This window comes from Accipiter gentilis, chromosome 26 (assembly GCF_929443795.1).
Source record: "Accipiter gentilis chromosome 26, bAccGen1.1, whole genome shotgun sequence".
Taxonomy (NCBI): domain Eukaryota; kingdom Metazoa; phylum Chordata; class Aves; order Accipitriformes; family Accipitridae; genus Astur; species Astur gentilis.
In genome coordinates, this window is record NC_064905.1 from 13,425,194 (window position 1) to 13,447,396 (window position 22,203).

Below are 22,203 nucleotides of genomic sequence, written 5' to 3' on the forward strand. Positions count from 1 at the left end.
CTTTGTCAATAAGCAGTTTCAGGCAACAATCTGAAGAACAGCTTGGATGTCCCAAAGGATTTTTACAGCTATGCCAGTGAGTCTAATTACAGATAATACTTCTCTTGCTTAAGTCATTCCTCAGTTAAATCCTTATATCAGTGAGGCTGCTGTAACAGTAGTGTTAATATTGCTTTTTGTAATTTAGTTAATTGACTGTGACATACACTGAAGTTACATATGTGTGGAATGAATAAATTGCTTCTTGTCTGATCAGATGGATCTTAAAAAAAATAAACCCACAAACTATTATTTTTTTAGGGATTATGTGAGGAGCGAATTGGAATCAGGATATGAAGGGCCAATGTACTTGGAACCTCTCTCTATGAATCGTTTCATGACTGCTTTAGTAGGTAAGTGCTTTAAATATTTGTAATGCAGGAGAGATCTCTGCCTAATTCTCTTCATTTAAACCTATGCACGTTTTACCTCTTGGTTTCAAATCTCAGCGCTTTTAGGAGCTGTGATTCTCATTAATATGGGAGGCTAGGTGTATCCTGCCTGGCTTTTTCTATGCCACTGATTTACCAATACTCCTGTACTTGCAGTTGAAGTATTTTCTAGGTATGTTTGTCATGCTCTGTTCCTGTGTTCGTCTCAGACTCGCAATCTGATTCAGAAGGACTGGATTGTCCTATAATAATCTTTAGGTGGAAAGTAGAATAGTAATGTGTAATTGTAGAGCTTTTGTCAATGAAAGTCTTGTACTTTATTCTTTGTTTGCTTTATAGTTGAACACTATCATTCTCTTACAAATAACTGGTGAAGTAGATTTGTGGGTGTGTGCATGGGACTACAGGCTTTTTTTTTAAATTATTTTTTTTTTAAACAGGGTCCCAGGGATATTTCTAATTAAAGAGTTAAGGAGTAAGAAGTCAAAACTACATTTAAATTTTGTTTGATTAGTGGCAGAGATGACTCTTCTACCTAAAAATCCCAAATAAGTCCTGAAGAATTGGACTTTCTAGACTGTTTCTTTATCCTTTGAACTTTGACTGGAAGAGAATAAATTCAGTGTTAAGGTTGCTACGCCATACCATATGTTGTACTGAGAGGATATTGGAATACACACACACACCATGTGTATTTTAAAATTAAGCCTGAGACAAGCTTGGAAGAAAAATCTTCCTTAATTCCTTTCACTAAGATTTATGGTTTTCATCAGATTATTGACAGATTTAGTCAGCCATGTACTGTTAGCAAAACTTAGCTACTTTCTGTTTACTTGCAGCTGCTACTGGCAGATATAAATGGGTTTACTTCTTTACAGTATGTTAGATCTACCGGAATATATACATCTCCTGTTTGCCTGCATTCTAACTTTCAAGTGTGGCATTTGTCTTTGCTTTTAATATTTTTTAATAGAAAAAACATAGGTATTTTTCAAGGAAAGGAAATCTTCTTTAGAGATCATTTCTTCTGTCTTCTGAATTTCTAGATATATTATATTTTGCTGTCTTGTCAAATGACACCAAAGTACAACTAAAGCCTTTAGCATGTTTCTATGAGAAGATATTAGTCCTTTGAATCTGTCAGGTGCAATGCAGGGTCCCATGATAAAGCGGAATCCTTCAGAGAGCTTCACAAAGCACCAGGCAGGCCTGGGCAGGAAGAGATCAGGAGGCATTGTGTCATTCAGTAACATTTAGACAAAGTAAACAGAGTGTCAAACCCATTATGCTTCATCCAGGTTTTAATATGGATTAAAAATAAGTGAGAAGATGCTAATACTGTTTTTATCCAGTACAGTTTTGGGCTGTACTGGGTGTGAGACTGAAGTGTCCCCTTGTTGTACTTGTTTTTCAGAAGTAAGTGCTTGACTGTACTACCAAATGTGTGTACGTTAACATACTTAATATCACCATTATTAATTTCGCCTGTTCTTTTAAAGCCAACTTGACAGTGTAATTTTAGTCTCGATGGCAAGCAGTTATCTTTGGGGAAGACCTGTGAAAGTGGGCTATGAGGCTTGACAGTGTTTTGTATAAATATGAAATACTTTCTCAAGTCTGTTACATACAAAGGTATTTATCCAGTGCAAACTGCCATGTCTCAGGAGTATATTGCACTGAACCGTGTCATCTTCACAGCAAAATGAATACACAGGTGCTTTGTTCCATGTTTTTCTTACATGTTCTGCCAGAGTGTTGTGCTGCAGCACTGTTGACAAAGGCACGGAGGCAGGTGCGTGGGGGAATAATGGTGCTACTGATACGGCTCTGGTTCCTAAAAGTTCTGGTCAGAATTAAGGGGATGATGTACACTATGCCAGCTGGTTCACAGATTTAAGCTTTGTTAATGCTTTGGTTCATTAGTGCTTTTTGAATGGGCTCTCATAGTCATTTCTTGCCCTTCATCTAACACAGCCTGATGACTGTTGACTAGGGTTACTAATATGTTCCAAAATGCTGGATGGAGGAAATAAATGTCTTTGAAGACTGCCCCTTGGATGAGCGTGCTACTTTGTAATGTTCACAGCTGACATGCTCACAAAGCTGTGTGGTTTTGGAAGTGATGCTGCCATGAAGACTTGCTTTTTCTAATGCAATCATGGGATTATATGTTAACTTTTAAGATACTCTGTTTTTTTAATAACAGTTAATGACATAGCCAGTCAATTTAACGTCAGCTTTTTAAAATTGGGAATGAAATAAAGACAGTTCCCCACTCAAAGTGGCTTGAACAGTGGCTGTATTGCATAGGCTTTCTTGTTGCACATTTTCCACTAGCTTACCAGCTGGGACACTTTGGCTACTTGTTGGCACCATTTAATGTATTTGTGGAGGTTTTGGGAAGGAAAAAGAATGGGCAGGAACTTAAAGCAATAGATTTCTTACTTATTGCCTCGTTCCTTAGCAGAGGAGCCTGGTGTCCTGCAGGAGGATTCCAGCTGTCGGGTTCCTTAGCTGTGTCTGGCAGTTTTCAGGCCACAGCATTTAAGTTTACAGAGTGCAAACATTCAGCTGGATTTGCTAGTCTTAAGAGAGCTAGAGCGTTAAAATCTTGTTATGATTTGATATGAGGTACAAACTAATTTCTTTTGACTGATCCTGCTGTGTTATGTGTAATGACTGACAACGCACAGCCCTACATGGAGATAAACTCTGATTTACTGCAGAGAGAAATTGTCTGTCCTGAGCTAAGGTGCTCCTATCCCAGTTTAAAATGGGAAGTACCAGTCACTAAAAGCTCCTTTGGAGACATTTGCAGGCCCTTCCTGACAAGGTTGAGAATTGACAAGATGCAGACTTCAGGAAGGAGACTGGGGCCTCCAGAGAGTGCTCCGTATATTTCCTTTGATGGTGTACAGCTCTCCTTCCCATGACACATAACTTTTGATCAGTGTTTAAATTAAAAAGGTGGGAGGGTCAGAGAGTTTAGCAGGGATGACCAGCATACTCAGAACATCACTGTTGGAGGAAAGCAGGTTTTGCTGTTGCATGAGATGAGACTGAACTCAGAGATCCTGTTTTGTGATTGGAGAACTCCAGAGTCATCCCAAAGAGTGCTGGATTGTTTAACATGTTGTTGTCGCAATATTTTATTTCAGATGATGACACTGTTATAAATCCTGAAGAACATATTGGATGCTGATATTTGTGTCCCTTTGTGTGTGAAAGCTGGGTTGCCTTAGTTACCATGAGTCGCAGAAATCCTCGCAAGCCAACTGTGCTGGGCTCCTGAATATTACAGCACGGCAGTGTGCTGGTGGTATCTTAAATAGGGTTGTAGCAGTGTGTCTGTGGGTAGAGAACAACAAAGCAGAGGGAGAATGCTTCAGAGCTGGAGTCTGTTGATCTTCTAAAAAGATGAGTAACTTTCTCTGAGGCTTATAAGATCCAGTATGCTGATAGTGTCTTGCTGAGAGCAAGGGTGCTTGTTCTGAAAGGACATGTGCTAATTCAAAAACACATTTAGCAAATTGACAGTAGGACTTAAACTTGAAAGAGGACAGTGTGAAGGAGGAAGAACTTTGTATGCTTAAGTAGTAGAGATTAGACATTGCTTTCAGCTCATCTGCAGTTATTTTGAAAGCAGAAGTCCTTTCGTAGGTAGGGAAGCTAGGCAGAATGAAAGCAAAACCCTGGCACTACTATTTCTTCTCTCGCAGCTTCCCTCCCCAACCCATCCAGAAGGGCTTACAAGGTCAGTAAGCTTATGTGAACACATGGAGTTAGCGCTGACCTAGAGATGTTAACAGCCTTGATTTTGTTACTCTGTTTTGCTAAGGCTAACTTCTGGTTTGGGGAAGAGTTGTAAAATGCAAACATTAGTGGAGGTAGCTCCAAATGGAGCATAAGCACTTGGGTTTAGTACCATGTATTGTGGCTTACAGATGTAAGCCAGCATAGATGGTGAACAAGGTTCTGCTTTTAAATAATGCACAATAAACCTTTTCCTTGCTGCAAAATGATGAGTGAGGATTGTTCTTATCCAGGCAATGTGCGTTTCACCCTGTTCCGTTTCCTCTGAGATAAAGGGTACAGCTTCCAGTGACTCTACTGGGAGCAGTTATACTGGAGTGGTCTGCTCTAGAAATACCACTCTCCAAATCTCTGGGTGTGTGGGAGAGATGTGCTTGTGTCCCTGCCAACCGTTAAAGAGAATTTAGTTGTTAATTATCTGTCACTTGCAAGCTTCAGTGATAATTTTGAGCAACTGCCTCAGGGCATTATGAAATTATTGAAGTCTCAGCTGCTGACCTGGCTGTTCTCCTGTTGCTGTTCTTGGCCAGTAATTCCTCTTGACAGTATAAATATTGTTGCTCTAAAAGCCATTTGGGACCTCTGATTACTTTTTTTGCATAGGTCAGGATGAAATAGTAGTATAGTTGGGTTTCAGAAGAGCTACTGCTGTGTATACAGATACTGATGGAATTTAAGTTGAGCTAGGGATGTTAAGGATGACTTGTTGGGTTATCCTCTGCATGATTTATTCCTGGGCCTTCATATTAATTTCAGTATGATTCTGCATGTGTTTTGGGTTTACATCTCGCCAATCTGTAAAGCGAAAGCGTGCGTAGTTTGAAATCGGTAACTTTTGTGACCCAGCAAAAGATGCAGAGGAGCCTGGTTTCATAACAGATATGTCCTAGTTAGAACTGTCATAATATGCTGGATTTTGATAACTGTGTTATGGAAAGATAATGTATTAAAATACTTTTTTTTTCCTGAAGGGGATAATCAGCTTGATTATAAAATACTGTCGCATTTTCAGGTCAGCTGGTGGTATGTACACTCTGCTCCTGCGTCATGAAAACAAAACAGATCTGGCTTTTCTCTGCTCACATGCTCCCTCTGCTGGCACGACTTTGCCTGGTCCCTTTGGAAACCATTGTCGTCATCAACAAATTTGCCATGATTTTCACTGGTTTGGAAGTTCTCTACTTTCTGGCATCAAATCTTCTGGTGCCCTATAACTTGGCAAAATCTGCATATAGAGAGCTTGTCCAGGTAAGACAGCGAACGTAACAATTTTATTTTCTTTGGCCTGATCCTTTTTTTTTGCGGGAAAGAAATAAAAATATTCTTTGGCTGTCTTCTGTGCAACTGTGTGTGTGTTAACTCATGCTTTCTTAGCAAACCAAATGTGTTCCTATCCATAGCATCTTCTTTCTTTGATTTATGGTAGCTTATAATTTGTATGGGTGAGCATAACCTAAGAGTTATGACACTAGCCTGAAGTATTCTGCTGACCAGCTGAGCATGTCCACTTTGCTTGGACTTTGCTTAGTCCTTCCTAAATCCAGTCTAAAATACAAGATTGTGGCAGAATGGAATTTATTTACAGCCTCATTAAGTGAGCAAGGTAGTCCCTGTGCATTAATTGTAGTAGCTGTTCAAGAAATGCCTTCTGTATGAAAAGCATTTGTAATTATAGTAGTGTTAAATTGGTGGTAACACTAAAGTTGATTTTGACTGTAATAATCACTGACTTACAGTCAGTGATTTGTAACTTGGGACAGTGAATTGCAAGGTCTGTAGTATTTTCTTTAGAACAGCAGCATTGCTGAGACCTCTAACAAAAGACTTGTCAGATCAGTCTTCTCTATTTCTGCTGCGTATCCATTTTGGTAACACTTTGACATCTGGTATATATTCAGTTGAAAAGCCACTTTGTTAGTGGTTCAGAAACATCTCACCTCACATTTTTTTATATTAAAAAATGTGTATATGCATCCTTCTGTATGTTTCAATGTAAAAAGATTGATGCGTGCTTGACTTCTGACTGACCCACTGTTTCACCTCTCACCACTTGCTGGACTTTCTTCAAACCAAGCCATGGTTTTCTGCCTTCTGCTCTTCAGGCCAGAAACAGTCTGAAAACTAACTTGTTAAGCTCTCTCAAAACCCTCTTTAAAGCTCTTTGCTGTCATATCTGTCATACACAAACAAAAACTTGGCAGCAGTAGGTGTCTGGTGTCCCAAGGTCTCAGCCTATTATGTTGATCATTGCTGTCTGGTTATTTATTTTGTATGCAATTGGTCTTTGGAGCAGGATTATCCTTCTGTGCTTGTACAGCACCTAGCATGGTCTGATCTCGTCCATAACTAACTTGTAGATTTGCTGATTAAAAACTAAGTCGTGAGCTAACTGGCAAAGCTTCAATATCCTTGTTTTCCAGTGGGAATAGGAAAATCATGCTTACTATTTACTTAGAGTGGTAATTTTGGGGGTAAAGCAGTTATGCGTCTTTGTGCAGCTCGAAGACTTAGAACAGGTTGGAACCAGCACTTCCATTTTCCATGTGCATGAACGGATGCAGAGCTTAGCTTCCTGAAGTCAAATTCAGATAGGATTCAGAGTTGAGAGTCATGTATCTATTTTTTGTTAGACACTTATGTTTAAAAGACTTCATCTTATGGATGTTTTAGTTGCAAATGCATTCTGGGATGAGGGGGGAAATAGTTGTTTCTTGCAGATTTTTTTTTTTTTGTCAGAATTGTGTTCTAAATACAGCTGTTACACATCTCTTCATCTCTAGAATTGTTTGTCTCTGCCGTCCACTAGTATTTCAGATCTTTGCATGCCAGGCTCTATTACAGTGTTGTAACTGGGAGGAAGATGTTTTCCTTTTACGTGGCCTTTGGACACTGATCATAGTGTTTGTCCTGAGTTTTTATGCAGAGAGCATGAAGTTTTTTCCTTGGGAATACAGAGGAAATGGCAGAAACTTTGTAATGTGGCACTGTATTTATAAGAGTGTTGTATGCTGCTTTTCTAAATGGATGTAGTCAAGAGTGGGTTGGAATGAAAAGTTGTGAGTGGTTTTTGCATTCTATTGACAATGGGAAAACTGGATTTTTTTGTTTTTAAAGAGCTTGCTGCTCTTTGCCTGTGTTCCTGAAACAGAATACGAAAAAACATTGGCTCATAGTGTGTTCTTGTAACTGGTTGCAACTCCACTAAAAATCAAGCTTAGTATGCTTATTCCAGAGGTGCTGTTTTGTCTTGAATATTTTCCTACTTGTACTTCCATCATTATAACTTTGTGCACTAGTTAGTTTTCGATGATGCTTTCATCCTGGTGTTTGTGAGTTTACTACTGTTTTAGGCTGGATTTGATTGCTGTTTTGATATCAGTGGCAAAACTTAGTGAATATTGGGATGTTAAACGCCAGGAGTGTTTCCTGAGACAGCCGTAACAGGTGGACCAAGGCAGGTTTGTGTGTGTGTGTATTTCAGACTGTGGCTAATGGTATAATTTAAAAGCAGGTCCAGAACCTTGGCTGCCTACTTGCAGCTGATGCCAAAAATACCTCACAGTTATGAATCTACATTATGAGCGTAGTATGACCCTTTCCCAATGTGGAGGAGCACGCTGCCAGGAGCTGCACAGGATTGCTTGCATTGGTCCCAGGCCAAGGGAGAGGCCAAGGGAGTCTCCTGAGGGCAGATGCACTTCCTTCACAAGTCTGTGTGCAAAGCTAAAAGCAGGAGCTTGGCACTGTATCCCTGCCAGCAGCGTATTGGTTGTCGATTGGCCACAGTACATACATCCCACGAATGTAATACCCTCATGCTTGTCACGAAAGACTAAGTAGGCAGCTTTTTTAGCATTTGCTAAAATTTGCTAGCCATTATGGATTGTGTGTTATTGTGGGAAGCAGGTGATGAGGAAATAGTATGAGTGTTTTCCTTTTGACCTTTTGTATTAAGTCCAGCTATATGAAGTTCCAGCTTCTTGGAAGTGACTGCATTGTAACTTAGTCTTTGCAATACAAAGGAAGTAATTTGAGCTTCAGTCTTCTGAAACAACTCTTAAGCACAAATTTCAAAACACTTGGATTAGGAACAGTCAGAAGTATGGTACATATTCTTTTTGAGATACTTAAATATGAAATGTCTGAGGTATTAAGTTTTTTCTTTAAAAACAGTTCAGCAAAGCAGATGTACTGTGCTGAAGTGATGTGGCTCATATTTCAGTATGTAGTGTGTGCAGTGACTTGTCAATAGCTACACAGAAGACAACATTGCTGTGACTTAAGCTGGCCAAAAAGGTATGAGAGGGTTGTACATGAACTGGAGGCATGCATCCTCACCCCCCCCAGCTGCGAGTGGGCTGCAGTCAGCAGCTCCAAGCCAGTTATTCATAGGAAAGGGCATTCAGCTGGTCTGATTGCTGCATAGTCCAGTACTTGTCCCTACTTCAAGGCAGACAGTGGTAATTTGTCAAACTGTAATTTGATGTACCTTCTCTTCTCCTTTGGGATAGCTAATGCCATGTGAATTATCCTTAGCTTCCTTGTGACTATATTGTTGACTGTCCTTTATGTTATCAAATCACAGGTGCTGTGAAGCAATAACAAACTGCATTTTTCTGTCTTGCCCAGGTGGTGGAGGTGTATGGTCTCCTGGCTTTGGGAATGTCTCTGTGGAACCAGCTGGTCGTCCCAGTTCTCTTCATGGTGTTTTGGCTTGTCTTATTCGCTCTTCAGATCTATTCCTATTTCAGTACACGGGACCAGCCTGCCTCAAGAGAGAGGCTCCTCTTCCTCTTCTTGACAAGGTAATTAACTGGTCTGCAAATAGTCGGTTTTCTGTTTTGGCTGTCTTCTGAAGTGAATGCGTGTACTCTTTTAAAGACTAGATATGTAGATTGGCTTTACTGTATTTGGATACCTAATAAATATTTGTCCTTATTGCAACGACCATGTATGTAAACCCTGTTAAGCTTGTCCTTCAGAGGCATGGATTCCATTCAGAACAGACAGAATTAGTAGAATGTGGGAGTTATGCAAAGAAAGCAAAATATTTCTTTGATGAGGGAATAGTTATAGTTAGAGCTTCGGTCCAGAAGTTGTTCTCAGTATAGAGATTGGTTTTAAGTGTGAGATATTTCAGCTGAAGTTCAGTCCAACTGATATATTACTCATTGTGTTGCTTTCTGAGCCCTTTCTGTCTTGCTGCTTTATTCGGGTGTGGGACACCTTCCCGAGTTCATCCAAGCAGCTGAAGTAGCCAGCTCCCACAGTAACTTTTGAGCCCAGTGGTTAATTTGGCAAAGGTGTAAAGGTCTTATAGATACCAAGTTCCCAAAAGCTTTGTAAAAACTGGTTGTAGGGTAAAGGAGAGAGGCCTGTGTTAGTGCTCTCATTGAGAGAAAGGTAGTATTTGAGGGATTCTTCTGACTGGACCCTGTGTGCCTTTGCTGGCTGTTTACCTAGAAATTACAGCACACAAGAGGGAGCTGGAGTGTAGAGCAGAGAGGAACTGGGTGTGTTGCAGAAGGTAGGTTAGGCAAATTAGGTAGTGCAGTCCTGGGATGGGGAGAAAAGAGGTAATAGTTGTCTAAACACACAGATAACAGGACATACTCTTTAGAGACCATACATCATCAGTTCTCCTGTTTGGGTAGCAACTTGTTTGAGTAACTTGCTCATAGTACAGTTTTCCAATCAGACTTTCCAATTGCTTAGCTTTTTCTTGGCTCTCTCTGTGTCTATATATAGTGCTATAGTGTGAGCTGTCAAAATTCATTATCATTAGGAGAAATCCCAGCGATTTTATTTCATGTAGTGTTAAAAATGGCTTACGGTGTCACACTGTATTATGTAAAAGCACTATGTTACCTGGTTGTTAACTAAACCATTGGTGTCTGAAGATTTTCCTCCTGTTCATCCCTGCTGCAATTTTAGTTTTGTTACAAGAGTACTGCATTTAGCAGTTAGCAGAGGTGGAGGAAGCTATCCTTTTCCTTGTAAATAAGTTGAGTTTATTCCTACACCAAATTGTTAGACTTCCCCTATTCATGGCAGAACAGGGAACTTGCTTTGCAGACTTGCATTGGCTTGATCTGAGTGAATGAATACCAATTGATCTCTGAAGTTCTTCCTGCAGTTGGAAGAATACAGAAAAACTATGCAAATGTTCTCAGTGTTTTAAACCCTGTCACAGTAGAAAAATAATAAACGCTTATTCATCTTAAAGAACACAAACTCAGGTAGTACCACTGACAGCCTCTTACCCCTTAAGAGGGAGCTGAAATACCTTGTCAGGCCAGTTAATACTGTAGTATTGGCTGTTTAACAAAACGGAAGAAAAGATGTGCTCTTCCATGAAAATGAGCGAATTCTGCATCTGTGCCCTTTAAGTGTAATGATTGCTTAAAATAGTGTGGTTGGAATTCAGGTGAGAGTAATTGGGGTGTGCAGAATAGCTGTGTCCGATTTTTATAAAAACATCTGAGTGGCTGTACTAGGTCAAACCAATATTGATCTACCCAGCAGTGGCCGTAAATGGGTGCCTGGAAGGATGCCCACCTGTAGTATGACAAACAGGGTGATTCCTAGTACTCATCCAGGCCCACATCTAACTTCGGCTGTCAGGCTGTAACCCTCAAAAGACTTCTCTTCCATCAGTTTGTTCTTTTTGCCCTTGAACCCATGTATGCTTGTGTCGTTTGAAAGATCCCGAGGCAAGGAGTTTCACAGTGTAACTTGGTCTGTATGATGAAAACTCCATTTTGATTGTCTGAATCCGTGTAGTTTCATTCAGTGCCTTCAATTCATGTATTGGAGGGGGGAGGGGGGTGAAAGACCAAACAAACAGTTCTTTTCTTTAAAATCCAGAGTAGCATAGGTCTGTTCTCAGACTGGAAAGCTCTTGCTTGCATGTTTGCTGTTTAAAAACTGTTCTGTAGCTTTCATTGTCCTTGCTGCTCCTCTCAAAACTCTTTTTGGTAAGTATGTAACTACTGTGGTTTTTGAGAAGCCTTGAAGAGTTCAGCTCTGTGGGACAATTTATAAACTTGTGCTTGACACATAAGCATAACACTGAGAGCTCCCCAGGCTTCTATCTGAGCTTTTAAGCTCCTCTGGGACCCTTGCATAGTAGATCATCTGGAAGGAAGTTTAAGAAGGGTACTAAAATTACTCTGACATAAAAAGAATTGAGCATCAGGCAGAAAAGCCAGGATTCTTGATTTCTGATAGTTTATTTTGAAGCATAACTTAGAGTTCCTAAAATATCCTACAGAAATAGCTGTTTTAAATACTGTGTTTCTCACTACCTTGACCGGCAGGAACTTTTTCAGTCCTGCTTGATTTGATAGACAGGCAGAATTTGAAGGGCTTACCAGAAGCACTGCAAATAGTATATGTAAACACATCAACATTTTCTGCTGTGAATTGCTTTCAAAGGAGATTTCTGATTAAAGTAATTATTAAGAGAGACAAAGTAAATGTCTCTTGGATGAGCTTTGTTTATTTGTGAAGCATATGCTTCCTCAAAACTCTTTTGTCAGAGCACTGGACTACTTAACTCTTCAGTCAGTTAATTAGCATGACATGTTTTTGACCACCATAATTTCTCTCACCAGATTACTATGCTGGTGAACAAGCAAAGATTTTTTTTTTTTTTTTTTTTTTAAATGAATGGGGGTGTCAGTGTATTACTTTGGATTATGTATGTGAGGATTTCCAGATGCGTAATCCCTGGCTGACGGCTGTTTCTTTACCTAGTGTTGGGGCATGTGGGTACACTGCACTGCACTCCCCTTGTTCTGTCAGTGTTGTGTTTCAGAAGCCGAAGTATTTTCTGAGGCTTAGGCTGCTCCAAATATCGCAATGCCAGGATCAGCGGAAGAGCAGCCCTAAGGTGAGGGAGCTGGAGTAATGCAGCTGTTCTCAGCATCATCAAATGTATTCTGGGATCTCAATATTTGGGACTTCACTACTGTAGCAAAAGAGAGGAAGAAGCTTGCTGAGGGAGAATATTCTTTGCTGTCTTAATTTGCTGCTTGTGGCTCAGTCATTTGAAAGACAAATGTTTTCTACTTGAACCTGATATGAATGCTACCAAGAAGTCCCCAGTCTCCCAATAGTATTTATCAGTTTGATTTTTGCACTGTTGTGGATCTGAGTGGAAAGTGCCTTAATCTGCTTTAACTCTCGTTCTGGTATCTGGCTGAAATTTCAGCAAGCAACCTGGGTGCATTGTGGCTGTTGAACTTGGTTATGAAAACCCCACGCAAGCAGGACAGTGCCACCGTGTGGCACAGCGCTGGAGAGGGACCATAGTACAGCCCTAGCTCCAGCCCGACAGCAGCATTAGCTGGGGAGCTAAGATGAAGTTGTCTTAGAAAGAAGGAACAGAATAAGTCTCATCTTTCGATAGGAGGTTTCATGGTGGTGTAGAGCTTTTAATATTTTCGTTAAACCAATCCAATTTTGCTTCAAAACCAGCTTGCACAGTTAACAGGACAAGGGGAGAGCTCATCACGTTGCTTTTAAATTGATGGACCTTTTCTTTTTGTTTCTTTTCCCCTCTCCTCCCAGTATTGCCGAATGCTGTAGCACTCCATACTCACTGCTGGGCTTGGTCTTCACAGTCTCTTTTGTTGCTTTGGGAGTTCTGACTCTCTGCAAGTTTTACTTGCAGGGTTACCGAGCATTCATGAATGATCCTGCTATGAACAGGTAAGTGCCTCGTTGTGCCTCGGATCTAAAAAGAACCAGGCAAAAATGGATTTATATAGAAATATACAGGTTGCATTGCAATTTTTTAACTTGGGAACTCTTGGGTATCCTTGACAGGCTTTTTGTATGCCAGTCTATGCATTGGAAGGATTTGAGGTGAAAATACAGCTTGTCACAGACTTGTTGGGAGATGGTTCATTTCTGTAATAAATTCAGGGCTGTTAGCTGGGATTTATAATTGCACAGTTTGTGTGCTTTGTGTGCACAGTCTTAGTGCTTTCATTTTTATGAGTCACTGGAAATTTTTCACATGCCTGGATAATATAAACACTTCATATTTCCATTTCCTCATTTACCCTGTAGTCATGTGTGAAACATTACTAACCTATGAGGCTTAAAATACAGCATCGTATGGATTGCCTGTAAATTACTATGGGAAATAGCCAAAGCATAGAAACTGTGTTCTCCTAACGCTTGTCCCAACTTGTCTAATATGAAACTGGGATCCTAGGTATGACACTACCTTCCTCAGTTATTCCAGCCCTTAACTCTATAGAAAGTTCAGACCATATGCAAAAGAATGTTTTACATTTTGGATTCCAAGATGTGGAAGCAAAAATGGTATAAATGGGAGTTGCCCAGGAGTAGTCTACATAAAAGTATCTTTTGGGGAAGCATGTAGTGCTGGGTTATCTGTACTTCAGCTGCGTCAAATGCTGGTGCCAAATTGTGCTCCTTGGAGGTATTAAATTCAGTCTGAGGTTCCAAGCCAAAAAGAAGTAGACAGCTGTATTTGGTGTAGGTAAAGAGAATAAACTGAAAAATGCCTAAATTGCTGATTTGCCTAAACTGGGTACTGGGTGAGGTGTTCAGTCAAGGATGTTTCCCTAGGGCCAAAGGACAGACAGAAGGGTTTTGATGGGGAAATATAAGAGGTGGAGAGGGTCTTCATGGTGATCTAGGAATGAGGCTGACTGGTGCCCACGTGTAGACATAGCAGGGCTGCTTCAGGCTTGTGTAGGCAACACTGAAGCTGGTGGGTTCCTCCTCTTAAGATACAACCTGAGTCCTTAAGATGGTTTGTGCTGGGGGGCACTCTATCATTGGGTGGTGTCTGCTGGGCTGGATTTAGCCCACGTGCTGCTAGTCAGGAGCAGGGTTCTCAAATCTGCTAGTTCCCAACCCCCAAGAGCATTTCTGAAAACATTCCTCTCTGGTTAAACCCTTAGCAGGGACATCAGTAAAAGCTAAAACCACTGATGTTTGAAGGGTTGTGGCAGAAACAGACAGTTTATTTCCTGGTGTTTCTAGATGTATTTTTGAACCAGCATTGACACACGGAAAGATGTGACTGATTGTTCTTTTGACTGTGTTGATCTGCAGGGGAATGACTGAAGGAGTCACACTCCTCATCCTGGCTGTGCAGACAGGTTTGATTGAGCTCCAAGTTGTGCATCGGGCATTCCTGCTCAGTATTATTCTTTTCATTGTGGTGGCATCCATACTTCAGTCCATGCTGGAAATTGCTGATCCCATTGTCTTGGCACTGGGAGCCTCAAGGGACAAGTAAGAGACTGGTTTCCTAAACTGAAAGTTACTCAGTGCTGTTTTAGGAGGTGATAAACTAGTAATTGATGGCCTTATTTGGATTTTTAGTATCTTGTAAAGTTACCCTGTCTTTTTTTGTATGCAGAGTTGTTTTTCTAGTCTAAATTCTCTAGTTTTTCCCTCTCTATCCTACTCTCTCAAGGGCATACAGTAATACTGTTCATCATGCTGTATGCTGGCAAACGGGTGACTTTGGTCACCTGCTCCTGCTCAGGACTGTGTCCATCCAGCCTGTGCAAGACCATGCTGTTCTGCAGCTGCTGGCTGCCCACTCTGAATATTACACTGTTCAGTGTTTTTTCTCACTAGGAAGAGTGTCAGTGCACTGTGGTCTCAGTTAACCAAATCCAGGACTGCAGTGCCTGTGCTCTCCCCACCCACACTCCATTGTGTGGATTTGCAGAATGGTTTTGCTTAACCTCCTCTGCAGTGGGGTAGGTTTCCCTCTAATGCAGTGATCTCAGCCATTGAAGATGGGAAGTTTCTATGAGTGACCTTGTGTTAGATACTCTAAAACCTACTTTTTTGTGAAGCTGTGATCCTAAAATGGTAGGGTTTACTGGCAGAAAATAAGAGGTGGAAGGCTTGCATTAGTGTACCAGATGTTCTGGTCATGTGGGATTGTCATTAAGTTTTAATTTTTGTTTTGAAGAGCTGTATTGGTATCTGGTGTTCTTGTATTATTCTGTTTGTATCTTTGTTAATTGCTTGTGTCTTTTCCCTTTCTGTAACCTGTAAGTGAAAAAATAAAAGAGAAGGTTTATTTATGTGTAGAGAGTTTGTTTAGCTTAGAGGCTACTTGTAGCCAGCGTGTTCTGCCTGCAGCAATGTTAACTTCAAATATACCAACAGAGGAAAAGGGAGTAGAGCCAGGATATGAGCATCTGCCCAGCTTAAACAAGCAGTCTGTGGTGACAGCGAGTTTTAACTCTCTTCTGCCAAATCTCCCAGGCAGTTCTAAATCAACTAGGATCAGGATAAATTCCATTTCAGCTCTCCCTTTCTTTCTCGCCCACAGACACAGAGTTGCAGACCTTCTAGTAGCATTCTGATGTTTCTTCAGACTGTATTAAATTAGCTGGTTGCTGCTGCTGTCCTGTCCCCCCAATACTTTCACTTTTTCTGTACCACATTTCCAGAGCTAAATAAGGTTAAAATAGAAACTGAGGAACATGTAGGGGTAGTATAGGAAATTACTAGAGATACTCTGAAAGCCTTCACAAATGGGTGGGTGTAAAAAGATTGATGGTGTGTTTAGGTTGAGGAGGAGGTTAGGAAGAAGTAAATGATAGGAGCAGAGTAAGGACTGGCATTGATGGATGTTCGAGTCCTGCTACGTTTCTTCCTTTGCGATACCTGAATGGGAGAATATACTTCTAAAGGCAGAAGGGTTAAATCTGGTGATGAAAGGAAGTACCTTTGCCCCGTGCATATTAGCAAAGAGACATAGAAGAGTTGTAATAAGTATACAATCTGGGAGAACTGTGTTTATATAGAAAAGTGTACAAACAGTTACATGCTTATTTAATAATTTTCTTTATTTTAATGAGCTTTCCTCTAAAACATTCAGTATCTCAGGTACTTAATTTGTCTAACCACTGACTTGACCCATTATGACAATTACTGTAGGTGAATTTTTGCCCATAATCTTTGTCTTTGTATTGAAAACAGCAGAAGTCAGATGAGAGGGAACTCTTCATAGTGTATGTGTTGTAGACGTGCATGCTGGGAATGAGACTGTGTCCAAGTAAAATAGAAGCTCCTTTCAACAAGTTAAAGCCTTGAGCAAACATCTAATGTGCCTACATCCAGCAGTCAGCCTATTTTTATTCTGACACTCAAATCTGACTTATAAAATAAAAACCTATTGTGTTGGTTGCAGGAGTCTGTGGAAGCACTTCCGAGCAGTCAGCCTCTGTTTGTTCTTACTCGTGTTCCCTGCGTACATGGCCTACATGATTTGTCAGTTTTTCCACATGGATTTCTGGCTGTTGATCATTATCTCCAGCAGTATTCTAACCTCTCTTCAGGTAAGAATGTTAGCCCTGTAGTAACTGTGAAGCCCTGCATTAGCTGTGATCCTGTTACTCTAGGGGGGGAAATATATGATGATAAAAGAACAGGGATGGTAGAAGGGCAGAAGTACAAGATACGATATAAAATCTCTTTCTTTATCCTGTATCTGAGTTTAAGGAGCTCCTAGGGGTGGGCTGAGAACATAAGTGAATGGAAGTCTATTGCAAATTGTAAAGCCAGAAGGCTTTTGAGGCCATAACTATCATAGTAAAAAGGGGTTTTTTTTTCCCCAGAGTACTTTAAGTATTGTTATTTAGCTATGGCTCTTTGAAAGCAATTTGATGTTCAAAACACTGTAGTGTAAATACAGGAAATGTTTTCTACTATAAGTATTTGTTATAACTTGGGTTTTTTTTTAATTATTACATTTTTAAAATTGCCTCTCATAATGCTCAGCACTTTTCGTTTAATCAACTCTGCTATGTTCTGGACTCAGAGAAGTACTTGGGAACAAGCTTAAATGCTTTGCAAGAAAGAGTGACTTCTATTTGTCTTCAAGTTCAGCAGCAATTTTACTGCTTTGGGGCATGCCTGCCCTCTGTCTGATTTGGGAACATTGTGCGTACAGAGCTTGATGGACAATGCTGAATGACTTAAGTGCCAGTTCAGAATCGAATGCTGAGCTCTTGGTCTTGCTCTGTGTTACAGGTGCTTGGGACACTCTTCATTTATGTTTTGTTTATGGTGGAGGAGTTCAGAAAAGAACCAGTAGAAAATATGGATGATGTGATTTATTATGTAAATGGCACATACCGTCTGCTGGAATTCCTCGTTGCTCTCTGTGTGGTGGCATACGGTGTCTCAGAAACAATCTTTGGTGAATGGACTGTGATGGGTTCTGTGATCATCTTCATTCACTCCTATTACAATGTGTGGCTGCGGGCCCAATTGGGGTGGAAAAGTTTCCTGCTTCGCAGAGACGCTGTAAATAAGATAAAATCACTGCCTGTAGCCACAAAAGAGCAGTTGGAGCAACACAATGATATCTGTGCCATCTGCTACCAGGTAAGAATGGCAGTCTCAAAAGATGGACTTGAACTGAAATACCTCTAGACTGTCAAGTTCAGTCTGCAAGTAGTAAAATAAGTTACTTGAATTATGTTTAATAAGTAATACTGTGCTTAGTAAGTTACTTGAAATACCCAGTTTTCTGCTTTATGTAAATTGATTTGGAGTGCTGTCACTGAGATTGTTTTTATGAATAAAGAGATAGTTTGGATATGTTTAAATTTTCATTCTTTTTTTTCCCGTTACTGCGTCCTTGAGCTTCTTTGAAACCTCTCATGTTGGAAGATTTTGTTAGTGAAAGACATGTGTACTCAGTAGCTGATGTGTTTTATTCCATAGAAGCAGCTCAGTCTCTACAGACATTGCTATTTCTACTTCATGTGCAATGTCAGTTTTATAATGGAAACCTAATTATCAAAAGGTTAAGGGTCTTTCTAATGTAAGCCAGCAGATGTAAGGACCGTAGAAATTATGCTGAAAGTAATATCTTTACTGCACCTGTAGGTCCAAAGTCTCTTTCTCTTGGATAGAAATTGTAGTTCTGTATGATGGTGAAAGAACTACCCTAAGATTATTAGTGTGCAGTTGGAGTGCACTAATTTGGACTCCTAATTTGATTCAGATTCTTTGAAGAGTAAAACTATTGGTGCCAGGTTGCATGACAGTGTTTGAAACACCAGACTGGTAATACGTGGCTCTGAGCTGACAACAGTTAAGGTGTTACTTCATTTCTGGTTTGCTGCTGTTACATGTTGCATCCGTAGGTGTGCTGGTTTTGACTTGCACAATTGTTTCTTAAACCAACTAATCCTGTGACTGTCATTCTACAAAAGTTTTTCTTTAAGTGTAATAATACCTTACAAACAAAGCTTTTTGCCTAATTGCTGATCCCTGTAATATAAACAGCCAGACCTGGCTTGTGTTTGAATTTTGTGTGTATTTGAATGTGGAGGCTTGTTGGTATGAGGGAAGGAACATTCTCTTACTTGCCTGTGGTCTGCTTCTGTTTCCTCTGTCTAGTGGACCCATCAGATGTATGGGGTGAGAGAAGAGAAATGGGATTACAAATAATATGATCTTCGGTTTTTTGTGTCTTTCAGGATATGAAAACTGCTGTGATCACACCATGTAGCCATTTTTTTCATGCGGGTTGTCTTAAGAAATGGCTGTATGTGCAGGAAACCTGCCCTCTGTGCCACTGCCAACTTAAGAGCCCTTCACAGCTACCAGGACTGGGACCAGAGCCAGTTCAACAGCCAAATCCTAGTGCAGAGCAAAATACGAGACCTGGAGATGCAGCTGAGCCCCCTGGTGTTGAACATGACAATGGGCCAAATATGAAAGACAGCCCTAGCAAGAGCAATGGACAGCCTGCTGTTGGACAGGACGGCCTGGAGGCCTCTGCTGAGATGGAGGCGTCTCAAAGCCTGGACAGTGACACAAGCCCATGTGAGGCCAGCCAGGGAGCAGCTTGTGCTGCAGAACTAATTGCAGCCCCAGATGGGTGCCCTGCTCGAGCTCCAAGGGTTTGTGTCGAGCTCTAAGATGACAAAGGATGACGCGGGAACAAACACATTTCAGCGATCCAAGTTTGACTCAGAAGAAAACCTATCCTTCCACAGCTGTGAAAGAAGTTTAGCTATTAATGCTGGTCAAAATGTAATCTCCCATGCTGATTTTTATGGGCTGCTTGGTAGTGGTAACTCCAGTGAGATGTAGTAGAAATGACTCCAGAAGCTCTCTGAACTGTGGGCATAGGAAGGATGTCTGGAAATAAATTGCAGTGAAAGAGTGTTTTCAAGACGTAGGTGAGGGATAAGAGGAACGAGAGGTCTGCGAGAAGTTGTAGACAGACGGACAGAACGCTAGCTTTTGTTTTGATCAGGAAGAGGGTATCACATACGGCAATGTCCCAGGGTACCTGAGAGGTGTTAAATGCAGTGAGTTGCTAGTCTCTGACCGAGGTGCAGCTTCGGTTGCTGACAAAACTTTTTATGGCACGTGAGCAAAAAATCAAAGATACAACAGCAGTGATTGTACTAGAAGATGGAAGCACTCTTAATAAGTCATGTGTATGCTTTGGGTGTTCTTGGTGGGGCAATTGCATTTGAATTCATGTAATCTATAGTGACTCTTGACTTTTATGACAGAGTCTTCAATATTTTGATGTATATGAAACTTTTGCTAATAATGGGCACAGTCTGGGCTGCATGAAGTAAACTAAAGCTCTAATGAACACTTTGACCTCTGCTACCATGTGCAGGAGGAAAGTGGGATGAGTTTTAGGGCACAGATAGAGGCCTTGCAGTACTGTGCGGTGTAATGTTTAATTCTTGCAGCTGAATTAAAACAGTATTAAACTCTGGCGATATTTGCACTTTGGGAATGAGTACATTATTGTGTATGATCAGACTCCGCAAATGCCACTTTTAAAGCTGTTAATAGGTTTGCACCTTTTTTCTTTGACAAGGACATGTCCATACTTAAATTTTTACATGCATCATGGCTTCGAGTAGAACTAGGGACTGGGGTGGGGAAATAGGTGGGAGTAGGGGGCAGGCAAATTTTTTTATGTGAATTTTGATATGAAGAGAAATTAGTCACTTATTTATACGATAGGCTTGACTCAAGTGTTTTTCAAAGTTGGTATTCCTAATGTGAAATGTGATACTATTTTATTTTTAGTAGTAAATTTGGATGTAGACTGACAGACATAGCTGAATGTCTTAATAAATTACATTTGAAGATTTTTACACCTGGTTATGTGATTCTTGTAATGAAATTCCATGAATTAAGTATGTTGAGAGGCTCTTCTGCAATAGTAGCTCTCTGTTCCCCTTGGAGATCAGTGGAACTTCTGATGCACATGCTCTCGCCCATTTCCACTGTGTGTCATGGTGGTACCTCCTGGCCGCCTCTGGTCCTTGCTGCCCGATCATGGGCAAAGCAGAACAATAGCAGAACGCTTAAGCACTACATAATTTAGACTGTTTCCATTCTAGCCACACTTAAAAGTCTGTGGAGGCAGGAAATGGGGAATTTCTGGGCAGTGCTGTCATGGTGTGCAGTTTAGTATTGTGAAACAAAGACTTTCCCTCAATTCTCAGAATATGTTCTTGAAGGATACTCTGTTCAACACTGTTTGTTGTCCCTGGGTGTGGAAAAATGACCCCAGAAGTTCCTCACACCAGTGATGGGAAGTTTTTCCTTTGTGTAAGATCACCTCACTTCCATGGTAGGGAGCGAGTGGTACCCCAAGTGATTGGGAATGGGAGATGAGAAGAGCTGGGTTTGTCAGTCTTGTGAAATGAAGGTTGGAGGGGTTGTGACTGCTGTTACAGATACTTCAGGGTGAGTGCAGGGAAGGGAGGAGAGGAACTTGTGCTCATCTACAGTATTCACATGAGGGCAGTAGGGCAGAAGGGAATCACGGGGGCCATCAACTCCAGTTAGTTCCTATGCCACACAGTATGTCATATCATCATTTTTATGAATACAGGAAGTGGTGTTGAAAAAGTAACAAAAAAATAAGGTTTGCCTACACTGTTTATGGTGAGAAGCTGTTTCTTAGCTTCACTGATCCCTTGGCAATGAACCTTTTAATTTCTACCCTAAATTATTCATAGCTAATTGGTAATGCAAAAGCTACAGGAAAGGACTATGGACTTAACATCGGTAAGAGGTAAGTGCGCCTGGAGACTGTTCATTAAGGATCAACAGGCCCATGACATCTTCAACAAATGTGCTGTCTGCAAGGACTGCAGATCAGAAACATTGATGTAGCACTGGAAAAGAGCCTGATGGACTTGGAAGGTATGTACTGTCTTTTAGGAGAAACAGCGCTGCAAGATTCCCACTGGAGCAAACTAAAAGCAACTGTTCTGTGCTGGAGAAGGTACTCAAAGATGTGGGGGCTCAGGCAGTCTTAGAGCACTACATCCTGGCAAGAAGGGGCTGATGAGATGAAAACATCTGATGCACCTTTTTTTACTATAAGAAGGGTATTTTCAGGAGAGAGAGGAGAGAAAGGAGGGGAGGCGGCTGGCTTAGGGAGTTCACAGGAACAGGGCTTTTCTTGAAAGATGGAAGTTACCTTCATTAGGTGCCAACACTATTACAAAGAGGTGTTTGTAGAGGGCAAGCTGAGGTGGAGTGTGTATGTTACTGCAGGGTTCACGAGGCAGAGGTAAGTGGTTAGTAAAATCAGCTGGACTAGGAAGTTCAAGGGGGTGGGGGGAGGGTGGGGTGTTCATTTTTGCTTCATTTTTGGTTTTGATTTTTCCAACTCAAAAATGCTGACAGAATACCGTTTTCTGAAAAACTAGGGACAGCTAGCTCTAGAAGGAACTTAAAAATAAGCCTGCAAGTAATGGGGGTGGGTGGGAAAGAAATGCTGATAAGCCAAGCAGGCTGTATCTTACAGGTCAGGAAGTGCAGAGATGAAGTGCGAACTGCCAAAACTCACGCCAAGTTAGATCTTGCAGAAGAAATAAACTGTGTAACTTGAAGGGCAACAGGAGAAAAAGGGGGAAGGCTGCCATGGGGGAGCAGG

General features: G+C 40.9%; 1 protein-coding gene across 5 annotated transcripts in view; it reads left to right on the forward strand.

The window, feature by feature from the left end:
* The window catches only part of RNF145 (ring finger protein 145), a 47,081-nt gene extending 26,677 nt beyond the window's left edge, over positions 1-20,404 (forward strand). For all 5 annotated transcript variants that reach the window (XM_049829279.1, XM_049829280.1, XM_049829281.1 and 2 more), the window contains 8 exons: positions 301-392; positions 5,257-5,492; positions 8,874-9,049; positions 12,819-12,959; positions 14,343-14,525; positions 16,450-16,597; positions 17,292-17,648; positions 18,752-20,404. In XM_049829279.1, coding sequence (XP_049685236.1) covers positions 301-392; positions 5,257-5,492; positions 8,874-9,049; positions 12,819-12,959; positions 14,343-14,525; positions 16,450-16,597; positions 17,292-17,648; positions 18,752-19,195 — 1,777 coding nt within the window. In that variant the 3' untranslated portion in view covers positions 19,196-20,404. The remainder of the gene's footprint in view (positions 1-300; positions 393-5,256; positions 5,493-8,873; positions 9,050-12,818; positions 12,960-14,342; positions 14,526-16,449; positions 16,598-17,291; positions 17,649-18,751) is intronic.
* The last annotated feature ends 1,799 nt before the right edge of the window (positions 20,405-22,203 follow it).